Here is a 27,123-nt window from a genome sequence, read left to right as displayed (position 1 = left end):
TAAAAATTATCAACAGGTTAAAACAAATTGAAATTGAAGAAACTTAGAATTTTTGCAATTTTCTGAATTTTATATTTTTTATATTTAAAAAAAAATTGCAAGAAAATCTTTTTTTATTGAATTTTTCTTTAAAAATAATTTAAATAATTTTTCTAAATTGTTAAATTATTTTTTTATTAAAAAATAAACAAAACTTTAAAAATTGAAATGTACGAAATTTGCAAAAATATCAAATTTTTTAAATTTTGACAAGTTGCAAAATTTAAAAAATATACATATATATTTAAATTGCCATAGAGGATGAAGTACAGCAGTGGCACGCCCTTTTTCAAGATGTGATGCATATGTATTTAAACAAAATTTAACACATGATTTATTTAGTATCAATGTCTTTAATCATCAATACCCTTTGTAAAAAATAAAAAATAAAAAACTTATTTAATTTTTTTAAAGCTACAAGGAGCCACTGCAAAGGAGACAAAGAGCCACATAAGGCTCCAGAGCCGCAGGTTGCAGACCCTTGCTCTAGACCGACATGTTTTAGCTTGAGGCCCCTAAACCAAACTACAGAAAACATTTAGGTCCTAGATCAATTTTTTGAGGGATTAACCGTGATCTGATTTCTTGATAATGAATGTTTACCGATATCAATCCAGTTCTCGAATTTGCTGAGAGATGAGTTTTAAGCCATAAGAATTTGCTTTAAAAATCATCGACTTTACCTGCTCTTCTGTACAAGATCCCCAAACTTGGGTACAAGATACAACACGCTTGAATCTGATGTAAGATACAACTCTTAAAAGAAGCAACTGTTCCGATATTACCAGATGCAACTCTTATGAAATGATAAGTCACAACTCTACGAGATTGCAAGACACAACACTTACAAGACTTATGAGATGTAATGCTTAATGGCACCAATAATTGGATTTATTCCCAGATTGGCTTCGAACCGATTAGTTATATCATAAACAGGACGTCCTTATCAAAGACATCCATCCATATGTATCCATATGCATGTTCGCCAACAGGGCATTGGGGCATGTGGCTTCAGGCAAGTTATTGTCCCAGGCTGAGAGTCCAAGATACATTTAAAAAAACAACAGAATAACAACACAAGTTGCTAAAGATGCTAAAGAAGCTGCAAACTACTTGAGGTCCAGGAGATGAAATCATAACAGCTTTGGAATTTGTTTTTCAAAATAAATACCTCAAAGGCAACCAGGAAAACTTTTTCCATTAATAAGGAGCATGTGTTAAACTGAAACTCCAGAATAATCTGGTTAGTGGATGCAGAGAATATTAACTTCCTCACAGTGATCTGTAACTGCTGAGAACTGTACAAGTCAACCGGTGGTGTTGGGTTTTATATCACTGTATTGCTGCAAACCCATCATTAAAAGAACAAATACCACGCAGCTGTTAAACTCCTCTTGGACTCAGCGCGAGCGCAGATGGTGGAGGATTCAGTTTGGTTTTGGAATCAAAGAAGAAAGAGTGGAACATCTGGTCTTTGCTCTGGACAAAGAGCGACTGAAGCGGTGGTGAAATGAAAGCAGAAGTCATGCATTTTGAATGTGCGTATAGCCACAGTAAGGCATACTTGGCTGAAATCATTCGCCACTAATACCCAAATCTATGCTGATCCGCAGCAGTGCCGCAGAAGGATCCCATTAACTTCAACTTCTGAGACACATCTGGAGGACGCTTTGATTCCAGAGTGTAAATCAATCGAAGTGATCACTGGAAAGACAAGATGCCTGCGGGATGAAGAGGCGCAGCTGGGAGTTTTGGGGTGATGTCGCACTAATGACAAAAACCTGATGAACTTAGAGAAGAAAAAAGGAGAAGCAGAGAAAAACAGATTCAGAGGAGTCAGAATCCAAAGAGGAGGAGGGAAGATAAATTGGCAAAACAGTCTGCAGACTTTACCAGAGACGGAGACAAGTGCACAGGCAGGGTCAGTCCCGACTGAGATGCAGTCCGGTCATAAACCTAAGCTATAGGGATCCCTTTCAGGCCTTTGCACAGCTCTGCTAAGACCCTGTCTGTCTGGAACTTGCAGGATTATTACTGCTGCATCTGGCAGGACAGACCAATCCATTACCTCAACGCCATTAGCTGTGTGACATGTTCCTGCCCGGCGCTCCTCCCTGCCAAGGCAACGACAGGGTGGAGAGAGTCACTGATGCTCGTTTATTACTCATAAGCGAGGAAATCAAATCCAGAGCGGTACAAGATGAGCTAACTGTAGAAGAAGAAGAAGTATCAGCTTGAACGAAGAGGATCAAATTGATTTATCAGGCCTTTACGGTTACATGCTCCAGTTTTTAAAAAGGGAAACATCCGACAGAGGGATAAAAAACATCTGTCTGTCTTGGGTTTTATTGAATACATGGAAGTTGATATTCCCGTACAGTGTGGCGGCTCGGCTATCAGCAAAGCCTTCACTACAGGAAGGTGTTACGTCACTGGACAACTGAAAGACAATAGGGCCTTCTGGTTCCTTTACAATGTGCACACTTGGACAGGAAACAGACTCCTTAGCCACACACAACCCCCACAGCTCCACCACTCCTGGTATGCAGCGGCGCTCACACTTACTCAGGATTCAGTTTTCACAGCACAACTGATTTCCTCAAGGGAGTTTTTAGACTTCTGTCAGTGCAAAAGACAAAAACGTCTCCAGAGTCTCCCCTCGTCACTTTATAAATCCTCTGCAGAGGAGGACAGCAGACGCTCAGATGTCTCAGAGCCAAATTATAAGGCGTGATCTACTCAGAGGCACTCCTTAAAAAGTTAGCATTCATCACAGCACAAATTTTCCAGAACACAGATGACAGTTCGGACTCCAAAAGCCATTTGGCTCCGAGGAACGTGGATCTGGTGTTTGGCAAATCACTGAAAGTCAGGATGATGTCATTTTTTTTACAGGTTGTTAAAGCAGGACGTCAAAGACGGGGCGACAGAGTGTTCATGAAATGCCTTTCTACAGTTGATCCTTCTTGGCAGCAGCGTGTGTGTCGTATTAAATGGATGAGGAGAGGTAGCGTTGTTCTACACACATCATATACAAAGAGGACTGCAGGTCAGACCGAAATGGAAAAAAGAGTCCTGGCCTGAACGGTTGATTTGGTTGTGATGAAGAGCAAATGTAATGAGATCATGTGGTTAAAGGAACAGAACAGAGGGAACATTTTGTGGTTGTAAAACGACAAAACAGGGTTTGGTTTGTTTCCAGGAGGAGGTAAGTTTCATCTTTAAAGGGGGGGTATCATGCTTGTTTTAGGCCGTATACTGTCCTTTGGTGCCCCTGTAGTAGCTTTGCATGACTTCCTGCTTTTGTCTACCTTTTAAATTTTCCTTAGGATCAACAAAGTATCTATCTATCTATCTATCTATCTATCTATCTATCTATCTATCTATCTATCTATCTATCTATCTATCTATCTATCTATATATCTATCTATCTATCTATCTATCTATCTATCTGTCCTCTGATTGATCAGCCCTCTGGAGGCCTGCTGTGGGCAGAGATATAGGCAGACCTTGGTGTTAGAGGCCCACACCTCCAAGCTGTCATCACCCAGTTTGGGGATCCTTCTGTTAAGACATCATAATTTCTGCAAGTCTCGTGAAGTGTTCTCAGACTATTTTTGTTTCAGGGATTTTTGTGACTAAAAAATACTTAAAAGAAAAAAAATGGAAGACTGTCTAGTTAAGGTCTCGTGCAATTTTTTTTACGGGTTAGCATTTGCCAGAAGTAGCCACAGGTTGTAGTTAAACCAAGGCCACCCACTGAAGGGATTACCTCTCCGAGTGCTTGACCTAATTGCTAGACCCTACAGGTCAAAATCAGAGTTTAGGAAAGTTTATTGTTGTTACATCATAATTGTTTATTTCATGGTGCAAAAAATCCAGACCTTACCATCAGTGGCGGCTGCTGGTCAGTCAAGGAGGGGAAGCTCATTTTTTTTACATCATAAATTTGTTTAATTATTTAAACATAAATTCAACCCTCTGTTCCTTTTCAGGAAAATGATCTGTGACCCTGCTGTACCAACCAGGTGTTTTTTTTCGGGGATTTTACCAGTGTTCTTTCAACGCTCTTAGTTTTTAACAAAGGTAAACTTGCTGGGGATCAATAAAGCCTCCGGATCAGTCCAGAACAACTGACTGTAAAACTCAGAAGATGCTACAGTGGAGGGTTATACTTCAAGATCGCTGACTGGCTCATTTCACTGTCAATCAGAAAAGAATTCAGCCTCAGATAGATCATCCAATCACCATGCTGAGACGCTGCGGGGATGAATGAGAAGGAGGTGGAGCCAGTTACCTGTGATAGGTAGCTGATTCTGAACAAAAGATGAGGGAATTCTAGCGCATATTTTGTCAATGAAATGTACACACAGCAGACCATATCACCACTTTTTTGGGGGACATTTTAGGGGAAGTAGAGCTTCCCTTGCAGTCTTAGAGCAATCGCCACTGGTGTCGAGGTAGTTCAGAGAGAAAGAGTGGTGCAATCGTGAGAAAAGATAACCATGAAGAGGATCAAAGGGTGGAGTGCGCGGGATTAAAAAAGTATATTTTGTCTGATTTTTGGATCAAAAACGGGAACAGAGACATAATAGAAGAGGGTCTACTCTTCTGAGGTAGTTTGGCATTTACATAGTTAAAGAAATCTGGATCTTGAAAGATTGTTCAAGATGCTCTGAAAATGCCAGCAACTAATGAGTAAATATCGGCTAATACCAATATATAAAAAAAAATTACCAACATTGGCCGTTATTGATACCGATATCGCGTGCATCCCCAATCAAACTGCCTGTATGGCCTTGCAATTTATAGCACACTCCATGAGGCTAGTCCTTTGGCTCAAGTCCAACCTGCTGCTTCTATCGACTGCCCTGTCCGCTCTGGTTAAAGGTCCCATATTCTACTTCTTTTCTGCAGTTTAACATGGATTATTGATGTCTTCATCAAATGGCAGGAACATGTTTTTGGTCCAAAAAGCCAATAAATCAAGCACAGCAGCATTGTTTCCAGGCTCTCATAGCCCCTCTGTTCAGAACGCTCTGATTTAGTGGGCGTGACCTTCATATGTAAATGAGCCACTGTTGATACCGCCCCGCTCTTCCGCGTCACTGAGAGCGGCACCACGAGCTCCAAGTGCACAATGTTTAGAAACTGTAACATTACAGGCTACAACAACAGGCTAACCACAGCTAAAGTTAGCATCCTGTGGGCGGAGAGGGACTTCAGGGGACTTCTGCTCTGGTGGACCAATCAGGTCTGACTTGCTCCTGATTGGTCAAAAAAGGGAACCGCTGACGTCGGCAAATCCCCAAAATCCAAACAGCTCATTTTAGGTCAGGAAATTTACATTCACAAGCACTACTAAGTACAGGTTTTGTCATTAAATATCACATTTTGTGGGCTGGGAGGAAAGACAAAGACCCACAAATTTCACTAAAAGACTTAATAAAGGGATTGTTGCATAATATGGAACCTTTAAAGGCTTAAAAGATCTACAAAAATAACAAAAACAAGCAAAGAACCTACTTATATTTCATTTGTTTGCTTCCATACCAAATATACATTTTGTCTAGAGCCCCAAGATTATGACAGTGGATGATAGTGCTCATGGGAAATGCAGTCCTGGAAAAAGCAGACAATCTTATTCTGCTTGGGTCAAAACAATCAACACAACATGAAAGAAGAGTGAGTTTGGGGTAAAGTTCAACACTGTCTCTGTTAAGTTAAAGCAGGTATGGGCGACTGACTAGAATCTCTGAAGGGCTAATGGCTAATATACAGGCCATGACATGACAGAAAAATGGATGAAACTTCTGAGTGATATTTTTCCCCTGCATGAAAGAGCCAGGTGTGTATACAACCACAAATTCAAAGTTTGTCATCTAGCTCTGCTTGTTTGAAACACATGGCTCAGTTTATCCAAAACTTCAAGAACACCGTCTACATTTTCCTCTCATTTTGTACCATTGCAGCCATGACTGACACTTCCCCGCTTACGTAATGAAACAAAACCACAGAGTGAAAAGAGGGGAGGGGAAGTCCAATGTGTCAGTTCAGCTGGTTCACAACTGTGGTCGTCCTGCCACATGAAAGTCCATAGACCCAGGTGAATCGCAGTGAAAACATCGCTCACGGGCCAAAATCATACAGGAAGCAAGCGAGCGTTTCAGGCCAGGTGGCGAGTTTCCCAACTCCTGTCAAACACGCTGCTGTAGCAGGACTGAATAATGTGACCCTGCAGAAGAAAACGGCACACGCATACAAAACAACAGGCCCGGCTCTTCCTCCCTGAGAGAGAAGACGGAGCAGTAATCAGAGAAGAGTTACGAGATGAAGCCCACCCCCTCCTCTCCCTCAATCCCATCCTTCGCTAAACTGCCTTCACTTGTTTTCTGTTTTCTTTCGCTGCCTTGTTCTGTGCTTTTTTGCTCAGATTTCCTGGCTTCAGGAAAGGAAGGGGGAGGAGCGAGGACAGCTGATGGAGAAAATCTGGGGAAAATAGCGCTGGCGTTCTTTGCTCCTCTGTGTTCTCTCTTTAAAGCAGACAGAGGATAAGAATAAGATACTGATAGCTCTGAGTGCAACTTCTGAACTCCTCTAAAAAAAAAAAAAAAAGTTCAGACTGCTTCTTTGTCTCCCAAGTGAAAGCCAGATTTTTCTTCAGACTCCTCGAAGCTGCAGATTTCTGGGCATAAAAAGGAAACGAGTTACTTCCTCTTATCCTCGATAGGTAATCCATCACCTGACAAATCCTTCCCTCGAAAAACAGATGCTTCTTCTTCTTCTACAAAACAAACTGCAGCCAAAGACACATCCATCACACAGGCTCAAAGTTTGTCCAGAGATGTTCTGCTGAAGATATATTGTGAAAAAATGACCCAAAAGAAGGATAAAAGTTTACAACTCCAGTAGAGGATAACAACGTAAATCTCCTCCGTGCTGTTAACGTCCCATCAGCAACGACAACACAAACACCATAACGTCGCCCCTCTGTTTTTGGCGCAGCAAAAATCAACAGCGAAACTCGATATTTCTTTCGAGGTAAACATGAGTTAATGGGGCTTCAGAGCGTGAGGTTGGTTTACAGATGGAGTGTGAGGAATTTGTTGCCTCTGGGAGGTCAAAATATGAAGATGGTGGAGACAGCAGATTTCTGGGGAGGCTGTTTAGACTGAACAGCTGACCCATGATGCTCCAACAACAGCTAAGTGGGACTTTAGGGGGAGACAGAAGAAGTCTGAAACTAGCTTTTAGCTCCCCGTTTAAGCAATTAGCAGTGAGCTTTTGTCAGTAGGGGTTTACTGGTTTCTTGCATGGCTATTTGGGGGTCCATGGCTACAAAGTGTGGAAACCCCTGTGTTATACACTATGTCAACACTGCAAAAAATAAACTCTTACCAAGTGTTTTTTTTTCTTATTTTCAGTAAAGATGCCCTTTTAGACAAAATATGAGCCCCATTCGCTTGACCAATCCAGAATAGTGTCATATTTCAAGTTATTTAAACACAAAAATGAGGTCTGCATTGCTTGTGATAAGTAAAAATAAAACCTGCCAGTGGGGTAAAAAAAGATGTACTTGTATTAAAGGTCCCATATTATGCAAAAATCACTTCATTAAGTCTTTTAGTGAAATTTGTGGGTCTTTGGCTTTCCCCCCAGCCCACAAAATGTGATGTTTAATGACAAAACCTGTACTTAGTCGTGCTTGTAAATGTAAAATCCTGACCTAAAACGAGCTGTTTGGATTTTGGGGATTTGCCGAAGTCAGCAATTCCCTTTTTTGACCAATCAGGAGCAAGTCTCTCCGGCAGCGGGGAGGAGAATGCCAAAGTTGAAGAGCCATCACTGCTCTGTTTTTGGCTGTAAACAGCCACACGGTTCCATGCACAAGCTTCCCACCTCAGAGGAAGACAAGACTAAGTGGCTAGAGTTCATTTATCAAGGAAATGTTCCAGCTACACTCAGTCAAACTGTGCATGTGTGTGCTAGTCACTTCACGGCCGACTGCTTTTCCAACTTTGGACAGTACAACAGAGGGCTAGCCAATAGACTGGTCCTGAATCCAGGCGCATTACCAACCATCCACCAACAAACCTCAGACCCTGGAAATGTGAGTATTTTAAATGCTGTGTGCTGTGGAGTAGATGGAAGAGCTTTTCCTCAGTGTCCCCCTGGTCTCTGTGTTAGCTTCAGGATGCTAACTTTAGCTGCGGTTAGCCTGTTGTTTTAGCCTGTAATGTCACGGTAAACAAGCTTCACTGTTTTCTAAACATTGTGCACTCGGAGCTCGTGGCGCCACTCTCAGTGACGTGGCAGAGCGGGGCGGTATCAGTAGTGGCTCATTTACATATGAAGGCCACGCCCACTAAATCAGAACGTTCTGAACAGAGGGGCTATGAGAGCCTGGAAACAATACTGCTGTGCTTGATTTATTGGCTTTTTGGACCAAAAAAATGTTACTACCATTTCATGAAGACATCAATGATCCATATTAAACTGCAGAAAAGGAGCAGAATATGGGACCTTCAAGACATTATTCTAGTCTTGACAAGCACATTTCTCTTACCCCACTGGAAGATTTTTATTTTTTTACTTGTTTCAAGCAATTCAGACCTCATTTCTTTCTTAGAATAACTTGAAGAAAGACACTTTTCTGGACTGGTCAAGTGAATGCGGCTCATATCAAGTCTAAAAAGACATTTTTGACTGAAATAAAACAAAAACACCTAATAAGATTTCAGTTTTCTGCAGTTAACAGCCCACATCAGTGGCCCAAGGCGGACAAGTTCCACCCACAGAAAGGGAAAACCAGTCAGAAACTATCTTTTGATAAACCAGCTAACTAGCCAGCTAACTAGCCAGCTAGCTTGCCGTGAAAAGGGGAAAATGTTACTGCAAATTAAAAAAGCGTGTTTTTCTGTGCTGTTTTCCAGACTACTTGAAAAAGAAGAGTTCATTACCCAGAAATACCTGAGAATGACAAGTCTGAAGAGTGCACTGAAGGTGCGATGACCTCATAGTTTCAGCAAGATCTCATGAAGATCTTGTCATGGTCTCGTGCTATTTCTAGCACAGACTGTTTGGAGCAGTTCACAGACAGATTCAGAGATTTAAAGCTAAAGACTGGTTTTATATAAAAGACTCACTATGAGTGTCGACTTCTCTTCACTGTTTCTGGGCGTAAGAAGATAGAGTAAGTTTTTCCCCTTTGGTGTTATCTCTGTTTCTTCGACGCCTGGCAGACAGAGAGGAAGTTGCCTTGTTCACTGTTTCCACCATGCCCTGTTCCTCAGCTACCTTTTGATGCCTTTGTGAAGCTTACTTCTAACCTTTATTAACACCCCAGTGAGTTTGTGCTGAGTGAGCAAAGCTTGTATAACTGGATCAAAACAGTCCCAAGGACCTCGAACAAATGTGGACCTGTTGTCAGTTTCAGCTCCTGCCATGTCTGAGCCACATTCCTCTTGTACCCCGAGCCCGGCTGTGCCAAAGCAAACCCTTGAGGCCCCAACAGGGTCACAGTGGAACCCCCTGCTGGGAGATACTCAGTTTCATCCCGCAGGAAGGATTTACTGTCCAGGATTGTGCCGTTCAGTCTGCAGCTAATAAGCAACTCAACTGGGTCAACCCACCACAAGCCCGTCTAAATAATAAATGAAAACAGAGACACATTGTAAAAACTCGCCAGATGACTGCCCGCCTCAGTTTGTTTTCAGGAGGAGAATGAGTGTAACTTCCTAATGCGGATTTTGTGGGAAGACATATTGGACCGGTGAAGGACGACAGGCTGTGGCCTACTTTCCGTCTGTATGCTGATACTGGGGCGGGACAATAATTCAGTATTAAGATTTATTGACTTTAAAGCCAGGATGTGAAGTTCCGAGATGATTATAGCCTTTTTCGGATTCTTTCGTTGGCTGAAATTTTGATTTGTAGGAAAACAGTTTCGGTTAGTTGTGTCTCCAGCCAGTCTGGTTTCAGCTGTTCAGACAGAGTTTTGAACATGAGGTTTTTCTCTTGTAACAGTTTTGTTTCTCAGAAATGGAAAACTGGATCAAGATGCATCAAATCGAGCTTCGTCACTCAACAGAATTTTTAATATTTTTACCATAACACATTTCTTAGCATACAAAGTGTATTGATTCCTGACGTATGGTAACATCATATCACATTGTATCTTAAATCAGCCGAACCAGGTCTGATTTGGCAAACTTAACTAATGAGAAATGTGAATTTAAGCTAACTCTTGCAGTACTAATCAAGCCATCTCTTTTGCATTCCCTCGTATCAAATAGGTTGTAACATCTCATGTTTGGTTGTCGCATCTTAAAATAAAGTATCATAATGTCTTATATTGCCCCATAACGTATCCTGTTGTGTTGTAACATATAGTCTAATTGTAATGTATCATGTCATAATGTCCCATGTTGTGTCATGTAATTTTTTGTTATTATTTCATGTGTTAAGTCTTGTCCTGTCTTGAGTCACGTCAGACTGAACGGTGTTGTGTCATTTATCGTACCTGGTCTTTTCATATGCTACATTCTAACATGTTGTGTTCTTTCATGGTATGCCATGTCCCATGGTATTGATTATTATGGGGTCTTGTCATGTCATATCATGGTGTATGGTATCTTATTGTTTCGCATGTCCAGTCCAGTCCAGAAGTGTATTGTTTTGGATGGTTTTGTGTCCTATGATATCATATTGGACCTTTTTTTTATACAGTATTGTATCATGTCTTGTTTTTTCATGTCTTATCATGTCTGAAATTGTGTTGTATTGTGTCATATCTTGTGTCATAACATATTGAGTTGTGTCATATTGTGCTGTATGGTATCTTGTATGGGTCATGTTATATCTTGTTGTGTTGTGTCCACCTTGTTGTGTGTCGTGTCCAAGGGCAGATAAAGGCCGTTTACACGACTACATCTAAAAACGCTAAAACAAACTGAAAAAAATCTGCGTTTATAAAACGCTGATGGACAAAATTCACTGTAGTAAGCATGCCAGGCCTGTAGGTGGTGCTATAACTGTCTTGTCCAGAAGCCGCTTTTGGAAGATCTCCACCGAAGTAGAGTTGGGCTGATCATCTGGTGTATTCAGGAAAACCAAGTTCAAAAGTGGAGCAACAGATGCACATTTTGTTGAAAGACAGTCAGCAGATTCAGCAGCACAAGCACAACACGGTATTTCGCGAGGATGGTGACAACAGAACTGTTGTCCTGTTGTATGCGCGCGTGAGGCGGATTGTGACGTCAGCATTTCCACTGAAAACACCGGCTTTGTGTTCACATGGCAACGGTGTCAGCAGCTTTCCAGAAAAATCCCAGTCTGGTGACTGTTTACAAAAGTTTCCGTTTTAGGTCGGCTGAAAAGCTGTTTCCGTGTAAACGCGAGGCTGAAACGCAACAAAACTTTTGTGTTTCAGCCTGAAACCGTTGTCGTGTAAACAGCCCCTTAAATATGCTACCTATCAAATCAACAGGTGCCTATGTGGCCACACTCAACGATTTGTTAACTTGTGTTGGTTGCCAAGTCTGCTTATCATAAGAGACTTTGAGGTTGTTTTCTGTAAAGTTGCTTGTAAATCTTGTCAGTCCTAGGCTTGGTGGGTTTTTTGGCTTGATTTCTAAAGTGCTGTTGCAAAAAAATTATATCATTTGAAGTTTTTATATTGACTGTTTATTGCCAATTTTCTGGCATTTATGCATAATGTGCATGTATTTTCTTCTAATCAAATTTTAAATAATAAGTTATTCAATTTTTTTTATGTTGACTGTGTTTACTACCAATATACTGTAAACAAAAATAAATAATTACACTGTTATCAAGAGGTCCATCAGTGTGGCAAGTCTCCTATTGGGTTTGTTTGGGGCTTGTTTCCTCAGAGCTGGTTGCTTATTTCTATTGTGAGATCTGGCAACACTGCCTGGAGTGTGTGCCTAGCCTAGGGGCCATGACCTTTATCCTCCTCTGGTCATGTCATATGTTGTGTTGTGTCATGTCTTATTGTATGATATAGTATCACTCTGGGTCTTCTCATATACTGTACTGTATTGTGTTGGATGTATCCAATGATGTTATGACGTATGGTATCCAATTGTGTCGTGCCGTATCATATGGTATCATATAGCTAATGTTAGTTAGCAAAATGCTTGAAAGTAAACCAAGCAATTCAAGGCATCCTGAGGCAAAATAAACCTAATAATGTTTAAAATATTTTCATATGCATGTTGTGACTTTTTATCTTAGGACATGCTTTACATGAATCGGTCTTGTCATATTTTAATGTTTGATTAAGTGGCGTCTTGACATCACTGAGGTCGAAACAAACTTGACCGACTGACAACAAACTAACAGACCAACACTGCCGTGACATTTCTCCAGCCAGAGGAAACCGTATAGGCCCCCTCATATGAATCCTCTCAGTGTGTGGTGGGGAAACAGCCCAGACTGCTTCCTGATTAGTTTAGTGGACCACAGGACGAGGTGGGGAAGGACTATGTAATCTGCCACCGTGTGTGTGTGGGAGAGTGTGTGAATGCTGGTATGCATGTGTGTGTACTTGCGTATGTGAATTTTTAAGGAGGGGGGATTTGACTGTGGCCATGGCGGTTCCAGACCATGTAATTTACTCCCACTTAGCGTGAAGAAAAAACTAACAATTCCAGTCATAACACGGTAGGGAAATTATGGTGGGGAAGCTGCTGGACTTGGTCTATACTCTATCTATATATTCCGATGCGCACAGGTTGTTCTCCAAGCAGACACATTTATTATCAATTTTCCAAAAATAGTCTGGCTGCATTTCCTGAAGCTCATAACGAACAGATCCCAGTGAGTCAGCATTTCCAAGGAAGTCAAACGAGTCACTGTAATCTTCTTCGCTCTAATGCAGACTCACAGGAGGGCAGTACATCCCTCTCTATACTTAGTGAGGTTAATCAGTGCATTAACCTCACTCAGACAAACTAATAGAACCACATCTTGCATGTAACCAAACATTCCTCTGATGTCTCGTGAGAAAGTCTTTGTTCTCTTGGTTTCTTCTCATTCTCTCTTAGAGAAACACCTTGAAATCTTCGGATGACTGACGGCCATAAACACAGGCTGGAGTTGGGATCTGTTTTCTTGGGTGGGTAGCTCCAAACCACAAGAATACTACATTCATCATGCCAGAGCAAATTTAAGATTGGTGATGACAATGCATGAGAAGAGCCGGGTTTGGAGAGTATATGTGTGCGAGCGTGCAAAACAGACGGTGAGTCACTAGACGACTCCAGGAGACCGCAGAACGAAGACAAGGAGACTGCAATTTATTCGTGGTTGATTTTATGAGATATGGATTTGTAGGTTTTGATTTTCACAAACATCTTGCTCTGTAGAACATTCTTTTAAGACCTGTGACACGAGGATGCTTCACTGCTTACTGCTCAGTCTACTGAACCATACTGTTTTATTTTACAACAAATAATGAAACTATTTTGAATATCGTGGATTTTAGCAGGTGACTCTAATTGTATGAGTTAGCATCTTTAGCTCTCATAAACCCACCTTACAGCCAAAAGAAGTAGCAGTTATCAGACTAAAATGCTTGCTTGCTGCTTCCCAACAAACTAATGGCAGACTGATAGGGATAGCAACTAGCTAGTGACAGCTAGCACAAAGAAAACATTTAGGATTTACCAAACAGTGTTTTTTGTTGTTGGTGGTGGTGGTGGAGACCAAACACAGAGCTAAAAAAGACACCATTCTTAAAGCTAAATGAAGACACAGACTGAATGTTTGTGCTGAGGTTGTATGCTAACATGAGGCTATGTTTTAACTGATTTAACCTAATGATTAAATTGCAGCAAATAGCAGGGATAGTGTTAAAAGATAATTTTGCTCGTGGAGAAAAAAAGAAACAAATTAAAGCTCATGCTAATGCTGTATGCTAATGTTAGGCTATGTTTGCACATGGTTCTAAAGGAAGGAAATGTTAGCTAACACATAAGCATTGCCAACTTCATCAGCTAATTTTGATGTTTTTCGAACTTGTTGCACCAAGTAGCCAAAAAATGTAAAAATCCAGCTTTCATTTGCGGGAAAAAAAGAATTATATCATTGTTGGATGAAGAATTTGTAAGCGGATAAACACTGTACTAGATAGCAGCAATTAGCAGGGGATTTTAATGGGCGGTATTTTTAGCTGGTGGACACCAAACAATTAAAAAAAATATGTAGAGATAGTCACTCTGCAAGCTAACATAGAGATATGTTTGTTCTAGCTTCCAAAAGAAGCTAACGTTAGGTAACACATTTACTTTACCATGACTTTATGGGCTAATTATGACTTTCTTTTTAATGTGTAGCAACTCTGGGCTAGAAAGCATTGTTCAAAGACATATTTAGAAATGTAAAAAACTAGTGTTGCAATCCTCTGTTTAGTTGTAACTTTAGCATACAAAATGTAGCATGTGTTAGCTACTGCACTCCTTAAGCATTTAAATATTTAAGGTACTAAAAAGCTGCTGCTGCTGTTTGTAGCCAATCTACAGCTCAGCAATCAAACAAACTAAGCTAGACAAAAGAAATCACCAACTCCTGAAAACATTACTCCACACTCTGGTGGCTGAGGTGTGGGTTGGTTTGTTTGAGTTCTTGTTATTGTAAATGATTTTTGTTGAGTAAACTTCAGGTTAAAGGAGGATGATTTTGGTTCAGCTTGTGGGCAAAGTTTTGCTCGGTTAGCAAGTTTATTGTAACATAAAAAGAATAAACCATCAACAGTTTGGTTGTGAGCATTTGGACTGGATGTTCGACTTAGTACACAAATGTCACAACAAGCTGTGGTTCCCGAGGAGAAAGAGCTGAGGTACAAAGTTTTCACAGCACGACAGAGATTCTTAAAAAAAGTGGATGTTTAGATCAGTCTTCGAGATGACAGCTGAGTGGGGGCTTCAAAAGACATCTGTCAAGTCCTTTTGAAGAAGTTTTGAGCCCCTTTAAGTCAGCTTACAGTTTTTATTCACTCCTCATGGGAAGGTGTAGCTCACATCTTCCAAATGTCCCCCCTACACCTTTTGTCTCCAGAAAAATCCCTCTCACCCTCCTCTCCTGAGCTCACGTACTCTACCTCCCTCCCTGGCAGCGCTTTGAGCCTGATACGACCGCAGTTTAGATAAGCATTCTTCCACAATGAGAAGCCAGAAGTGCTTTTTTTTCCTCCTCGAACAAAGCCCTAGAAAATGCCTTTGGTTTCTGCGTTCTGATGGGAGCTGTGAGTTTGTTTTCAATTTAGGGGTTATCCCAGGAACACGCAGGTTTCTCTCCCAAAATAGGCAGAACAGAGAGTGGATGAGGAGGAAAAAGAGGGCTGGAAGAAGGAGAAGAAGGAGAAGGAGGGAGGGGTGTTTGGTTAATGAGCACCAGATGCCTTACCTTCGGTGGTAGCCACATTCTTTGGAGCTTTGGTTGGTGTGTGATCTGTGCTCGAACTTATGTCAGAGGAGATGCTAGAGCTCCCTTTACCTGCAGGGGAGACAGAACATCACAAACTTTTTGTTTTCATGACCATTATGCGCTCTTATTTTGAAATAATCATTAGCTTTGGTATGCAAGAAGCCTCTGCTGGTTTGTGAGGACAAATTTAGGCCCGCCCTGGCTTCACTTCCACAGAGACTAGTGAGGAAACACTCCTGCATGAGATAAAAGCAATAACTCTCTTCAATGAATCATTAGAAATACTTTTCAGGTCACACTGTCAGTACATCTGCCATGTGATGATTAAATAAAACCTGATTTACTGCTCTAAACTAGATGAAACTTTGTCAGTTTTTTTCACAGAGGTGTTCTTTGATTGTTTTCTTCTGCTGCTGCTGGAGAAGAACAGCCCGCTTTGCCCTGAGACTGCAAACAGCCCGTGGAGTTTTTTGTTTGTGGCATTTCATTCCTCACTCAGATCATAAATGCAGCTCTGTGGCTTTCCTGAGACTTTCGCCGGCACGTCACGAAGAGGTATTCTCGAAACAGTCGCTGCCACATGCAAATCAAGAGCAGGCTCCTAAACTGATGTGACAGTTGCCAAAATAAGAAGCAAAAGCAGCAGCTAGGCGTCAAAATACCACAGCCTAGGTACGACACCGAAACCTCTACTTTCTGGATGCTGGAACTTTGATGTGCTGGTGATGTCGGACCGACCGGCTAAGTATTTTGGATTGGTCAAATTTAAGATTTCATTCACAAACTAGAAAAGCACTCAGAGAGCACAGACCTCTGCCAAGCAATTTGATTGTCACCAACACTTTAGTCCGACTTTAATGTTATACTCCCTTTCAGCAGACTGTCTGCTACAATTTGGTGTAAATTGCAGGTTTGTACAATAATTTGTTTCCTGACAGTGTTGTATCCAGAATATTGCCAGGATCTGGTTCATACTTTTACATCAGTCAGAAATTATGGTGACCTTGTCTTTTATTGTTTTGCAAAACAATTCGACCATTTATGGTGGAGTTATATACACATATGGTGAAAACTGCCCCATCTCACAAAGATAAAGAATGCTTTAAAAAAAGTCCTGGATCAAGACAGTGATCCAGACCACCTCCAAAATGTAATCACTTCTTCCCCATCCCATTTTGAACATTTCCTGAAAATTTCATCCAGATCTGTTCGTTACTTTTTGAGTTATGTTGTTCACCAACAAACAAACAAACAGACAAACTCCCCAAAACAAAACCTCCTTGGTGGAAGTAACTAGAGCTTGACAAATACTGTCTGTTTGCTGCCCACAGACTGTATAACATTGAGATATAGTCTCTGTGATGTCATCCATTTGTTTCTGATCCAGAGTTCTGAAGCCTATCATTGAAGGAACCATATTGGAAAATGAAGAACGCAACTTAGCTTTGTTCTAGTTAGGTTTAGGTAAAGAGGCGGGGCTTAAAGTGGTACTCCGGGATGGAACAAATTGGGTCCTATCAGAAGGTTTAGGGCAGAAATTACCCCTACAGCAGTGTTTTTGTGCAGCAGAAGCCCAGAGCGCTCGCACCAAACACCCCCTCCCTGCTCCTTTGCCGGTTTCCTCTGCACTCAGACGGGGCCATATTTCACTTGACCAAAAACACAAATAAACAGACTCCCACCGAAAAAATCTAATATCAGTCTGCATTCACGCTTTATTTAGAGAATTTTCAGCGCGTTACTTTCACACAAAAACACTGCTAAATAAGGCTCTAGTTCTAATTGAATTGTGAAACGGCGCTACCTCCGCTGCAGAGCCACAGCTGGCTACGAGGCACTCCCCGCTTGGTGTATCAGTCCGGGCGCGGCGTGCCAGATATAAACAAACGCAGGTAGTCTGCCAGGACGAAGAGACACAATGATTTTTCGGTGGGAGTCCGTTTATTTGTGCTTTAGGTGAAGTAAAATATGGCCCCGTCTGAGTGCAGAGGAAACCGGCAGAGGAGCAGGGAGGGGGTGTTTAGTGCGAGTGCCCTGGGCTTCTGCTGCACAAAAACACTGCTGTAGGGGTAATTTCTGCCCTGAACCTTGTGATAGGACCCAACTTGTTCCATCCCGGAGTATCACTTTAAGCCTCTTTGCAGCTACAGGGTGCTTCTCTATCAGTCAAATCAGCAATGTCCTTCCATGGGCAAACTTGTGTGTTCAACAACTTTGAAAAAATGAGCTATAAAACATCATCCCTATACAGAATTTGTGGGTAGAAAAATGATTTCTCTGGAACCATGGTGCAAAAATCATCTTTTCTTGGAGTCTTTGTGGTTTTTGCTCTTGTGGAAGCCAGCCTTAAGTGGACACTTGAAGAACTGCAGTTTTTGAAACTTCAATGTAGGCTTTATATTTTCAGACTGAGTGCTGCCGAGTGGCTCCACTGACTCAGTTAAACAAAACTAGGCTGAGAAGGCATTTCTAATATGGCGACTTCCAATGTTGGGTTTAAAACCTTGCTTTATAAACAAATGGGAGAAATCACCGAGGCTAGTTTTGTACCAGCTATGGTGGCTACAACTGGTGTTAAAAAAATGCAACTCACATGGGGCTCGCTAAATTCAAGGTTACCCAACTGGGTCCCATGCTAATTCTTCCATTTTAACACCAGATTAACCCATTTAGACCAGATATGCATTATTTTTTAAGACTGGAATGCAGTGTGTAGGTCATTACAGAAGGTTTCATCCACCTTTTTTGTCATTAAAAAAAAAACAGTTTTAAAAAAATTTATCAAAAATTATATGTGTCTCTCAGCGAATCACAGCACATTTCATAAGTCACATGTCCTGAAAATGATGACACCATCTAAAATGACCTACACATTGCACCTGGCCTTTATAGTTTAGTTGCATAAATTTTGCATCCGGTTTAGAGCCTCGCACAAAGAGCAGTTCTGGCCTCTACACCTTGTTTTCCTTTTGTGACAAACTGCATTGGGGCGTGGGTGGTCTTAACCGGAGGTGGACTGCGCCTTGTAGATGTTAGCCCAGGAGCAAGGGTATGTTTTCACCTCCACCTCTTGGCCAGTTTCTGGATTAGCTGAAAGTTAGTCTGGGTTAAACTCCCAACATGGCACTCTCCAAAATGCCTCTTCAGAAACCAATGGGTGATGTCACTGTACCTTTGTCCAAGTCTTACAGTTTTACCCAACATGACCCAAGAGCTGTTAATGGCCAGACTGATGGAAGAGCTGAAAACATAACCAAACTTTGAATCCAAGAGCCCCAGACATGGCTTGAAATGAGAAAGGCAGCAACAAAGTATGAAAACGCCAGAGGTTTATGTATAAATGGTTTTGAATCACTGCAGCTCTTAACGTAAGAATGACATGTTGTGGTGACATCATCGAGTCGGCACATCTGCCTCACCTCCCTCCGTCTCCAGAAATGACTCAGACTCTTCATGTTGAAAAATCATCTAATATCCAATAGAAGCAGAGAACATAAAGCCAGATAGAGACGAGCAAATTAACTTTAATATTTCTCTGATTACACCATCCTTCCTCTCAGCATGAGGAACTCTGCAGGGCTGGTTTTCTGTGGATCTGTGCAGGCGGATTGTTTTCTAAAAGAAAGCTCCTGCTTCCTGTCTGATAGTCTTATATAACAGTTGGTGGAGAGTTGCTGCATAGTTGTGACCTGTGTGTTGTTTATTGTTGAGTCACACTTGAAAACACGAGGAAACAAGAAATGAAAGATTTTGCAGTTTGCAACCAGGAATGTTGCCTTTGACACAAACTGGTGATATCTCAGGAATGACAAAACTTTGAATCAAATAATCCAGATTTTAGATGTTTCTTAATGTCCTTAACAAGAACTTTTCTCTCTTTGAATCATTCAGTTTCCAGAGTTTGTGTTAGCTTTCATGCAAGTGTTCTTTGCCTTTCTGGTATCTGGGTAGTGTCCATCGATGAAGAGGAGATTCATCTGGTATTACCTGCTTTTGTCTAGCTTCAATCAAATCCCAGTGAGGAAAATAATTACTACAGAGGGACTTTTTCATAAAGTAACTATATTAATACTAATAAGTATTAGTGTACAAAAGGAGAATCAAACACTTTGAAGTCTGCTCGTCTCACTGGTTATTGTAGGTGTTAGAGGCAGCCCAACATAGAATCCTAAATACCAAATGTTTGATACTTATGATTCAAGGTATGGTATGCTAAGACCATATAAGGCTGTGCACGACGTCACCCGTTTGTTTCTGACAGGAGCCATATTGAAAATGCTTAACTCAACCTTGCTGTGTTGAAGTTTGGTTGAGGCTAAGAGGCGGGTCTTAAGCCTCTTCGCAAACGGCTAAAGGATGCCCGCCTCTCAGTTAGCCAAAACTTGTAAGTTTACTAACTTCAGGAATAACGAAATATGAAACCTTTGTGTGCCAGTAGGGAAATTAGCTATTTAGGATGAGGTGTGTATGTGGTTTCTGGTGTTTCTGCACCTGCCCTCAAGTGGACAACCAAAGAATTGCAGTTTTTAGCTCTTCGCAATAGGCTTTGTTTTTTTTTGACTCAGTCAGAAGCAGTAAAACTGTCAAAATGAAACCACAAGTTTGAAAAATTATCGCTACAACAAGCCCTTTGGGCTGAAAATCATATAGTGTGTGACTAGCCTTAGGCAAGCTTAAAGTAGCTACCAGTTAGCATTAGAGGCCGTTTACACGACAACGCTTTTAGGATGAAACGCAAAGGTATTGTTGCATTTAGGCCTCTCGTCTACACAGAACCAGCATTTTCAACCAACATAAAACAGCCTCCAGGGGGAAATTTTTCTGAAACGTGCTGCTGAATATGTTGACTGTCTTTCAACAAAAATGTGCATCTGTTGCAACACTTCTGCAAGTGGCACTCACTAATGCAGGAGGTCCTCGACATACGTGGTTCTCTAACTTCACAATGCCAATAAGTATAAGTACATAAGAAAACAGAGAAGGTTTCAAAGTTATGTAAGCTCTGTTTGTAAGCTCCAACGACACGTACTAGTTTTTGACGTGTATGAATACACAGCTACGCATTGCTACACGGTCATCAGCATCGTCAACTTTATCTCGGGTTGCGTCATAGTGTAGATTGTGTTTGTGCTCCGTAATCATCTCGGTATCCTCACTTTTTTTGCATCATGGACACAAAAAAAAAAAGCAGGATCTGTTTTCCCAATGAATATGAAGTATAATACATGTATTTGAATAGTTATTTAGAGTTTTAGGGGGTATTTCGGGTAAAAACCAAGCAGCAACCTCCGGTCAAGGAATATGAGACAATGCGGAAGTGCTAAAATCTGCTGTTTCTCGAGTGTTCGCTTGAGGCTGGCTACAGAAGTACAGGAAGTCACATACACACCAAGCCAAAAAAAGACGTTTTCAAAGCAGAAATTAACCTATTTACAGCCTGGTGCCTGTCTGAGTCTCTAATTTCACTATTGGCACCCACTGTACAGGGGGTGAATTTTTTTCTAACTCGGCTGTTCAGAGGATATTAAGGCCCCGTTTACACGACGCCGAAAACGGTCGATTCCGCAAACATTTCGTTGCGTTTTGGCCTTCCGTTTAGACGAGACCACGTTGCGTTTTCAGTGAAAACGCAAACTTTTGAAAACGCTCCCCAGAGTGGAAAGATCTGAATCCGCTCCTCCATCCAGCTTCGTGTAAACACAGAGCGGAGCGTCTCAGGGTGAAACGCTGACGTCACCGCATGCGCACTCGCAGTTTTAGGTGAAGGCTCCGCGCTCAGCCACATTTCCAGTTGAGCCAGTAGTTGGCGGTAATGCGCGTTATGGTTGGATTGCCGACCGTCTCACACAGCAAAACGGCAGAAAAAGAAAGAACAGAAGAGGAGACTACTCCTCCTGGAGTCGTATGAACGCGGATCGTTTTCACGCCGTCCTCATGTAAACGCGGGTGGCTTTTGAAAACGCAAAGGAAGAATCGTTGCGGGAGTCTCCGTGTAAACGGGGCCTAAGATCGCAAGCTCCCCCAATAAGAGGCACAGTTGAGGATCACATGACTGACAAGCGCCCTATAGCTGTAGGCGAATCCCTTGCCACTACCAGTATGGCCGCTATAGCCGATGTGCTTCATTTTCCGTTTCAGACACAGACGGGTGACGTTGGGGAGACTACGTTCATGTTTTTCTACAGTCTACAGTAAAAACCCAACTTACATGGTGTAAGAATGGAACTTGTTCGTAGCTAAAGGACCCCATGTACACAAGATGATTGACCCAACTCTACTTCTGTGGAGACCTACCAAGAGTCACTTCTGGATAAGACAGTTATAGCACCAGATACAGGCCTGGCACGCTCACTACAGCGTTTTTAGTCCTTCAACTTTTCCGTGTAAATACAGATTTTTCTCACGGCGTTTTTTGCACTTTGGGGTGAAACGTAGTTGTGTCAACGGGGCCTTAATCTTACCCCTTAAACTGGGACTGAACTTGCACAGACTTTAACTTTCAACAAGAAGCCAACATCTGTTAGTACTTTGATGTTAAACATCATCACAACTGTGATTCTGAAGCATCAGAAAATGTAAACTTGCTCTACGAATCGCATCCAAAACCCCTCATTTGATGACCTCTGACATTTACATGTAAAACGTCCCTTCCATCTACAAAATTATACGTTAAAGAATTCCTCTACAGCTTCATATAACTTCTCTTGTTATACAGTAATCATTCCTCACAATGTTTTCACATACTCCACTTAAAACCACAGAGCAGAAACTCAAACTGCAGCACTGCTGAATCATAAAAGAGATGTTTCAACACACAGAGATCACAGTTTGAATTGTGGGAGTTAGGCTGCATCATGTAAACATGCGGCGGTCTTACATCAACAAAAAGCACAAGCTTGTGTTTGCACTAGTAGTTAGACTCGGTTTGCAGCGTGGTGCCTGTGCTTCTTTGCCCAAGGGTTGCAAAGAAACAGGAGTATAACCTTGTGAATCATCCTAATGGTCTGTGCAGGATCTTTAGTGTCTGTTTTCCCTCCTGAGTTTGAACATGAGGATGAAAAGAGAGCTCGCTGCGGCTCAAGGAGAAGTTACATCTGTGTGAGATCTTCTCGTGTACTGTCACAGCCTGAATCCTTAGGTGGAGCTGATCCACTTGTTATTTTTAACATCATGAGGTCCGATCTGTTCTGTGCAGCTATTGACTTAGGAAGAGAGCTGACTGGAATGTTATTTATACAAACATTTCTGCTCCAGAGACAGGAGGGATGTTTGGGAGAGTCTGAATAAAGTTTTTCAGGGTGATAAAGACTGAGAAGGATGGAGGAGGCAGTGGAGACGTAATACTGTATTCTTAGAAGTCTGACTGTGTCCCTGGAGCTGAAAATCCAGGCTTATTTATTCCATGGTTGGAGATTTTATCAATATATCGGTATGAGCGTCTTAAGATGGGGATTTCAGCTGCATTAACATCACAGAAAATTGTCCAGTGCTGGTTTCCTGAGGCTTTAAGATGCATTCCTGTTGGGTGAAATAACTCTCTGAATATATCTGATATCTAAGTTGGATGAACAGGGAATATCTCTGTTGTTCATCAAAGACTTTTTATGAATAACAAATGAAAATTTGACCATTAAAAAGTATGCATAATAAAAATCAGAATATGAAATGAGCCAGAGAGACCATATTTGTGTTTCTATGATCAGTATCTTGGTGTTTCTTTGGACCTGCCCAAGAACCAACATTAACACTCGGCCAACAGTTGGAGAAACCACCCAAAGAGGTGCTTTTTCCATTAACACGCCAACATTTCCATACAGGGCCCATAGACTGTATTGTCTATGGACATAGTTTCTGTAACATCTCCCATTTGTTTCTGATACATAGTTTTGAAGCCTCACAGCAGCGTCCATATTGGAAACGCTAATTCAACTAGTTTCATCAGTGTTTGGATAAAGTAAAGAGGCAGGCCTTTAGTCTCTTTGCAGACATTTACAGAGTGCCCACCTGTCAGCTAAATTAGCCATATCCTTATATGTGCAAAGTGTGTACATTTCTTCTTCGAAATATTCAAAAATATTGAGATTAGTTAAGAAGTTTTCTATTCAGACTAAAATTGTTTTTTGAACCTGGCAGTTAACATGTTTATTACCTACGCCAAGGAGTTTATGTTTTTGGGAGAGTTTGTCTGTTTGTTCAAAAAGTTACAAAGTTTAATTCAAAAAGTTACAAAGAGATCTTGATGAAATTTTCAAGAAATGTTCAAAATTGGATAATGAAGAAGTGATTAAATTTTGGAGGTGATCTGGATCACAGTCTAGATCCAGGAATTTTTTTTTAAGGATTCTTTATCATTGTGAGATAGGGCCGTTTTTAACCATATGTGTATATAACTTCACAATAAATGGTCGGACTGCTTTGCAAAACAATACAAGACAGATGTAAAAGTACGATCCACATCCTGGCAATATTCTGGATACTAAGATCCAGAATATGAAATATGTACTGGGTCATCATAATTTTCCACACTGTCAGGTAACAAATTATCGTACAAACCTGCAACTAAGACCAAATTGTAGCAGACAGTCTGCTGAAAGGGAGTATAACATTAAAGTAGGACTCAAGTGTTGGTGACAATCACAATATGCTTGTCGGAGGTCTGCACTCTCTGAGTGCTTTTCTAGTTTTTACTCCAAAGTTGCCTTTTATAAAATTGGATGATTTTTAAAATTGAATGTCTTCACTAACATCTACACGGTATCTGTTTGCCAGTCATGTGAGCTGTGCCTCTGAGTCAGCAAACTCGTTATCTCACAATTGTCTTGAATACTGAGTAATGACCTGCAGTTAGAGAAATTAGCCATAAAAAAAGAATAAAAATTGGCTTTTTAAAATTGTGTGTACAGATTTTTTTGTTCCTGCTGCCAGCCTCAAGTGGACGCTTAAGGAACTGCAGTTGTTGCACCTTTGCACAGGCTTCATATTTGTTAACATGGCTACTTTTTTTCCAGCTAAAGGTCACCTGCATGTATTGTTAAATAATAATAATAATAATATAGCAATGACAAATAAGCACAAAATGGCTGCCAAATCAGAGGGAAAAAACAATATATTGAGAGAATGTGGACCAAAAATGTCTCAAACGTTTTCTTTTCAAGATCCCAAAATCATCCCTCTCCTTTTTCCCCACCTCCATCAATCCCAAAATACACTCTTAAGAGCAAAAAATACAACAACTTAAACTACTATTGCAGTATGATGAAGCTAATGTTTATGCTAATTTTAATGGACTGATGATTTTAATGCTAGATTCTTACACAGACTTTAACCAAAGAGCCTGACTCATGATAAACATGTATATTTAACTTTGTAGAGATTCTCAGCCTGGTTGTTTTAATATTTTTTACATTTAACAGCCTGTAACCAGAATAGACAGGTGAAAAAATGTAATTTAATGAAACAAAAGTGCGTTAGCAAATGTCGAAATTTGGCTAAATGAGTTTATTTTATGCTAGGCTATTATCGAGTGTTTAACGCAGTTAGCATCAAAGTGTTAATTTTAAACGGTTAAAATATGGTCACTAGGTTTCTCTGGCTGTCATATATGAAGAATTAACTTTTTTAAAAGTAAAAGTGTTGGAAATGTAGAGTCTTACGTTAATATTAACTCTATTACATGTCATTTCCGTTTAATGTGGAGTTTTTAAGACAGATTGGTGCAAGTGAACTCCACACAAGGAGAAGGAAAGTTTACTGAACGAAATTAAAGATATAAAAGAAACGGTGGTAAGTTTGAGAGGAAGTGAGCACTCTTTGTAGGGTGTAATTTGATTAAAAAGGCTTCCCTTTCAGAGGATTTCATATAAAACGTGTGACTAAAGTGGAAATGAGAGCACTTACCCTCGCTTCCATACTGTTTTCCATTGTTCGCACCCATTTTAAAGAATACATAATCTATCCACAAACTCGGATTATCAAAAAAGTTAAATCCCAAAAAGAAGAAGCAGTCTTTCCATAAAGAGAGGATAGACAGGCAGAGGACCGAGCAGGGCCGCTAGCTCTGACTCCAAATAGTTAATCCAGATGTTGAAGAGAGGACGCCTCAGCATTACGCAAACAGAGAATCCAGCGGTGCAGACTTTTCTCCAACTCAGTATCCACAGATAGAGACAAAGAAAGTTGAAGGCTTTAAAAAAAAATCCAGACTTGAGGAGTTTGGAGGAAAGTTTTCCTAAATGGTGTGCAGCTGTTTGTCAGGCTGAGTGCGGGCAATCTCAGCGGCCAGACGAGTAAGTGAGGACGCGCTGCTCTCCTCCTCTGGAGCTGGATTTAAAGAGACCGCAGACCAGAGACAGGGAGAGAAAGAGAAGTGGATATTTAAAGAAAGATGAGCTACAGGCAGGACAAATGCGAGTCAGGAACAGGGGAATCACAGTATGTCTCTTTACACATAAATGCAACTGCTTTAAACTCAAAAAACATGTTTTTACTTTTGATGAATTCAAATCCAACCTAAAATCAAACAAGGACATGACAAAAGTTGACAAAGTGGCTTACAGTAAGACGAAAACAATCACAAAACTGATTATAAAACACAAAACTGACTATAAAACACAGAGACTCATTTACTGATGGCTTTACAGCTACAAACAGCTTCATTAAGCAGGGCTGGATCCAGGGGGTGGCCCCTGCCCTAAAACTGAGTGGCCACCCCCAAAAATCTTACTTTTACTGGCTACTTGATCTGTCAGAGATGGGTTTAAATCAACTTTTTAACTACTTTTACTAAGCTGATGCACATTTTCTGTAATTAGTTCTTCAAACCAGTGGTTCTCGAAGTTGGGGTCACAAAACACTGGTAAAAAAAACTGAAAACAAAACTATCTACAGTTGCATACTGGATCAATCAGTAAAAAAATGTAAACAAAATTGGGTTTGGATTTTATATAAAACCATGCCAACAGGAAATGTTGCATCAGTTTTATATATTTCTTTTTCGCCACTTAAACCCAAAGGTGGCTAAGCCAGGATAACAACGGTATCGGTGACAACAGACTGATTAAAGAAACCAAGCAATTTGTGTACAATTAGTTTTCTACTAGCCAGCTATATTAAGTATCTTTTTTTGTTTTGTTTTGTTTTGTTTTTGTTTTTTTAGTCTGTTTTCAGATTGGCCTGTTTTTTTAGTCTGTTTTCAGATTGGCCTGTTTTATTGGTCTGTTTTCAGGTTGACCTGTTTGTGTATTCTCACAGTAGGGGGCACTGGTCTCCGTCACTGCTATTTTGGGGGAAAATTTTAAAAAAACTGGGACCTCTGACTTGTTTTTTCTTATTTTGTTAAGTCATTAAAAAATATATATATATATTAAATAGAGTTGCCACACTGTTGCGTTACCATTTACAGGCCAGTTAACTTATTTGGATACTGAAATGTTACGAATCAGAGTAGGTAGTCATCTAGATTTTAAGAAAGGTTAAATAAATGCTGTTCATACATGTGTATGAATGCATACTTGGCGCCACCCCTGTAAAAAACAACGCCAGTTTGTCTGCTCTAGTTATAAAAATGTGTCTCTACTCTTGCTATGTAGGTATGATCTACATAGAGGTTGAATATTTATACATTTTGTTCATTTTTCC

At 40.7% G+C, this 27,123-nt stretch overlaps 1 protein-coding gene across 1 annotated transcript in view; it reads right to left on the bottom strand.

Moving 5' to 3' along the window:
* Positions 1 to 25,771, bottom strand: part of LOC141807732 (F-box/LRR-repeat protein 7) — a 35,004-nt gene extending 9,233 nt beyond the window's left edge. Inside the window, exons 1-2 of the mRNA XM_074693910.1 lie at positions 25,384 to 25,771; positions 15,466 to 15,555 (exon numbers count right to left, since the gene is read on the bottom strand). Of these exons, the coding sequence (XP_074550011.1) occupies positions 15,466 to 15,555; positions 25,384 to 25,420 (127 nt within the window). The 5' untranslated portion in view covers positions 25,421 to 25,771. The remainder of the gene's footprint in view (positions 1 to 15,465; positions 15,556 to 25,383) is intronic.
* Between the last annotated feature and the right edge of the window lie 1,352 nt (positions 25,772 to 27,123).

Source organism: Halichoeres trimaculatus, unplaced genomic scaffold (genome assembly GCF_033239565.1).
Source record: "Halichoeres trimaculatus isolate MK-OKI-2021-1 unplaced genomic scaffold, fHalTri1.1 fHalTri1_scaffold_18, whole genome shotgun sequence".
Classification (NCBI taxonomy): Eukaryota; Metazoa; Chordata; class Actinopteri; order Labriformes; family Labridae; genus Halichoeres; species Halichoeres trimaculatus.
Note: the sequence above shows the minus strand (reverse complement) of the source record. Positions and strands in the feature narration are given on the sequence as shown.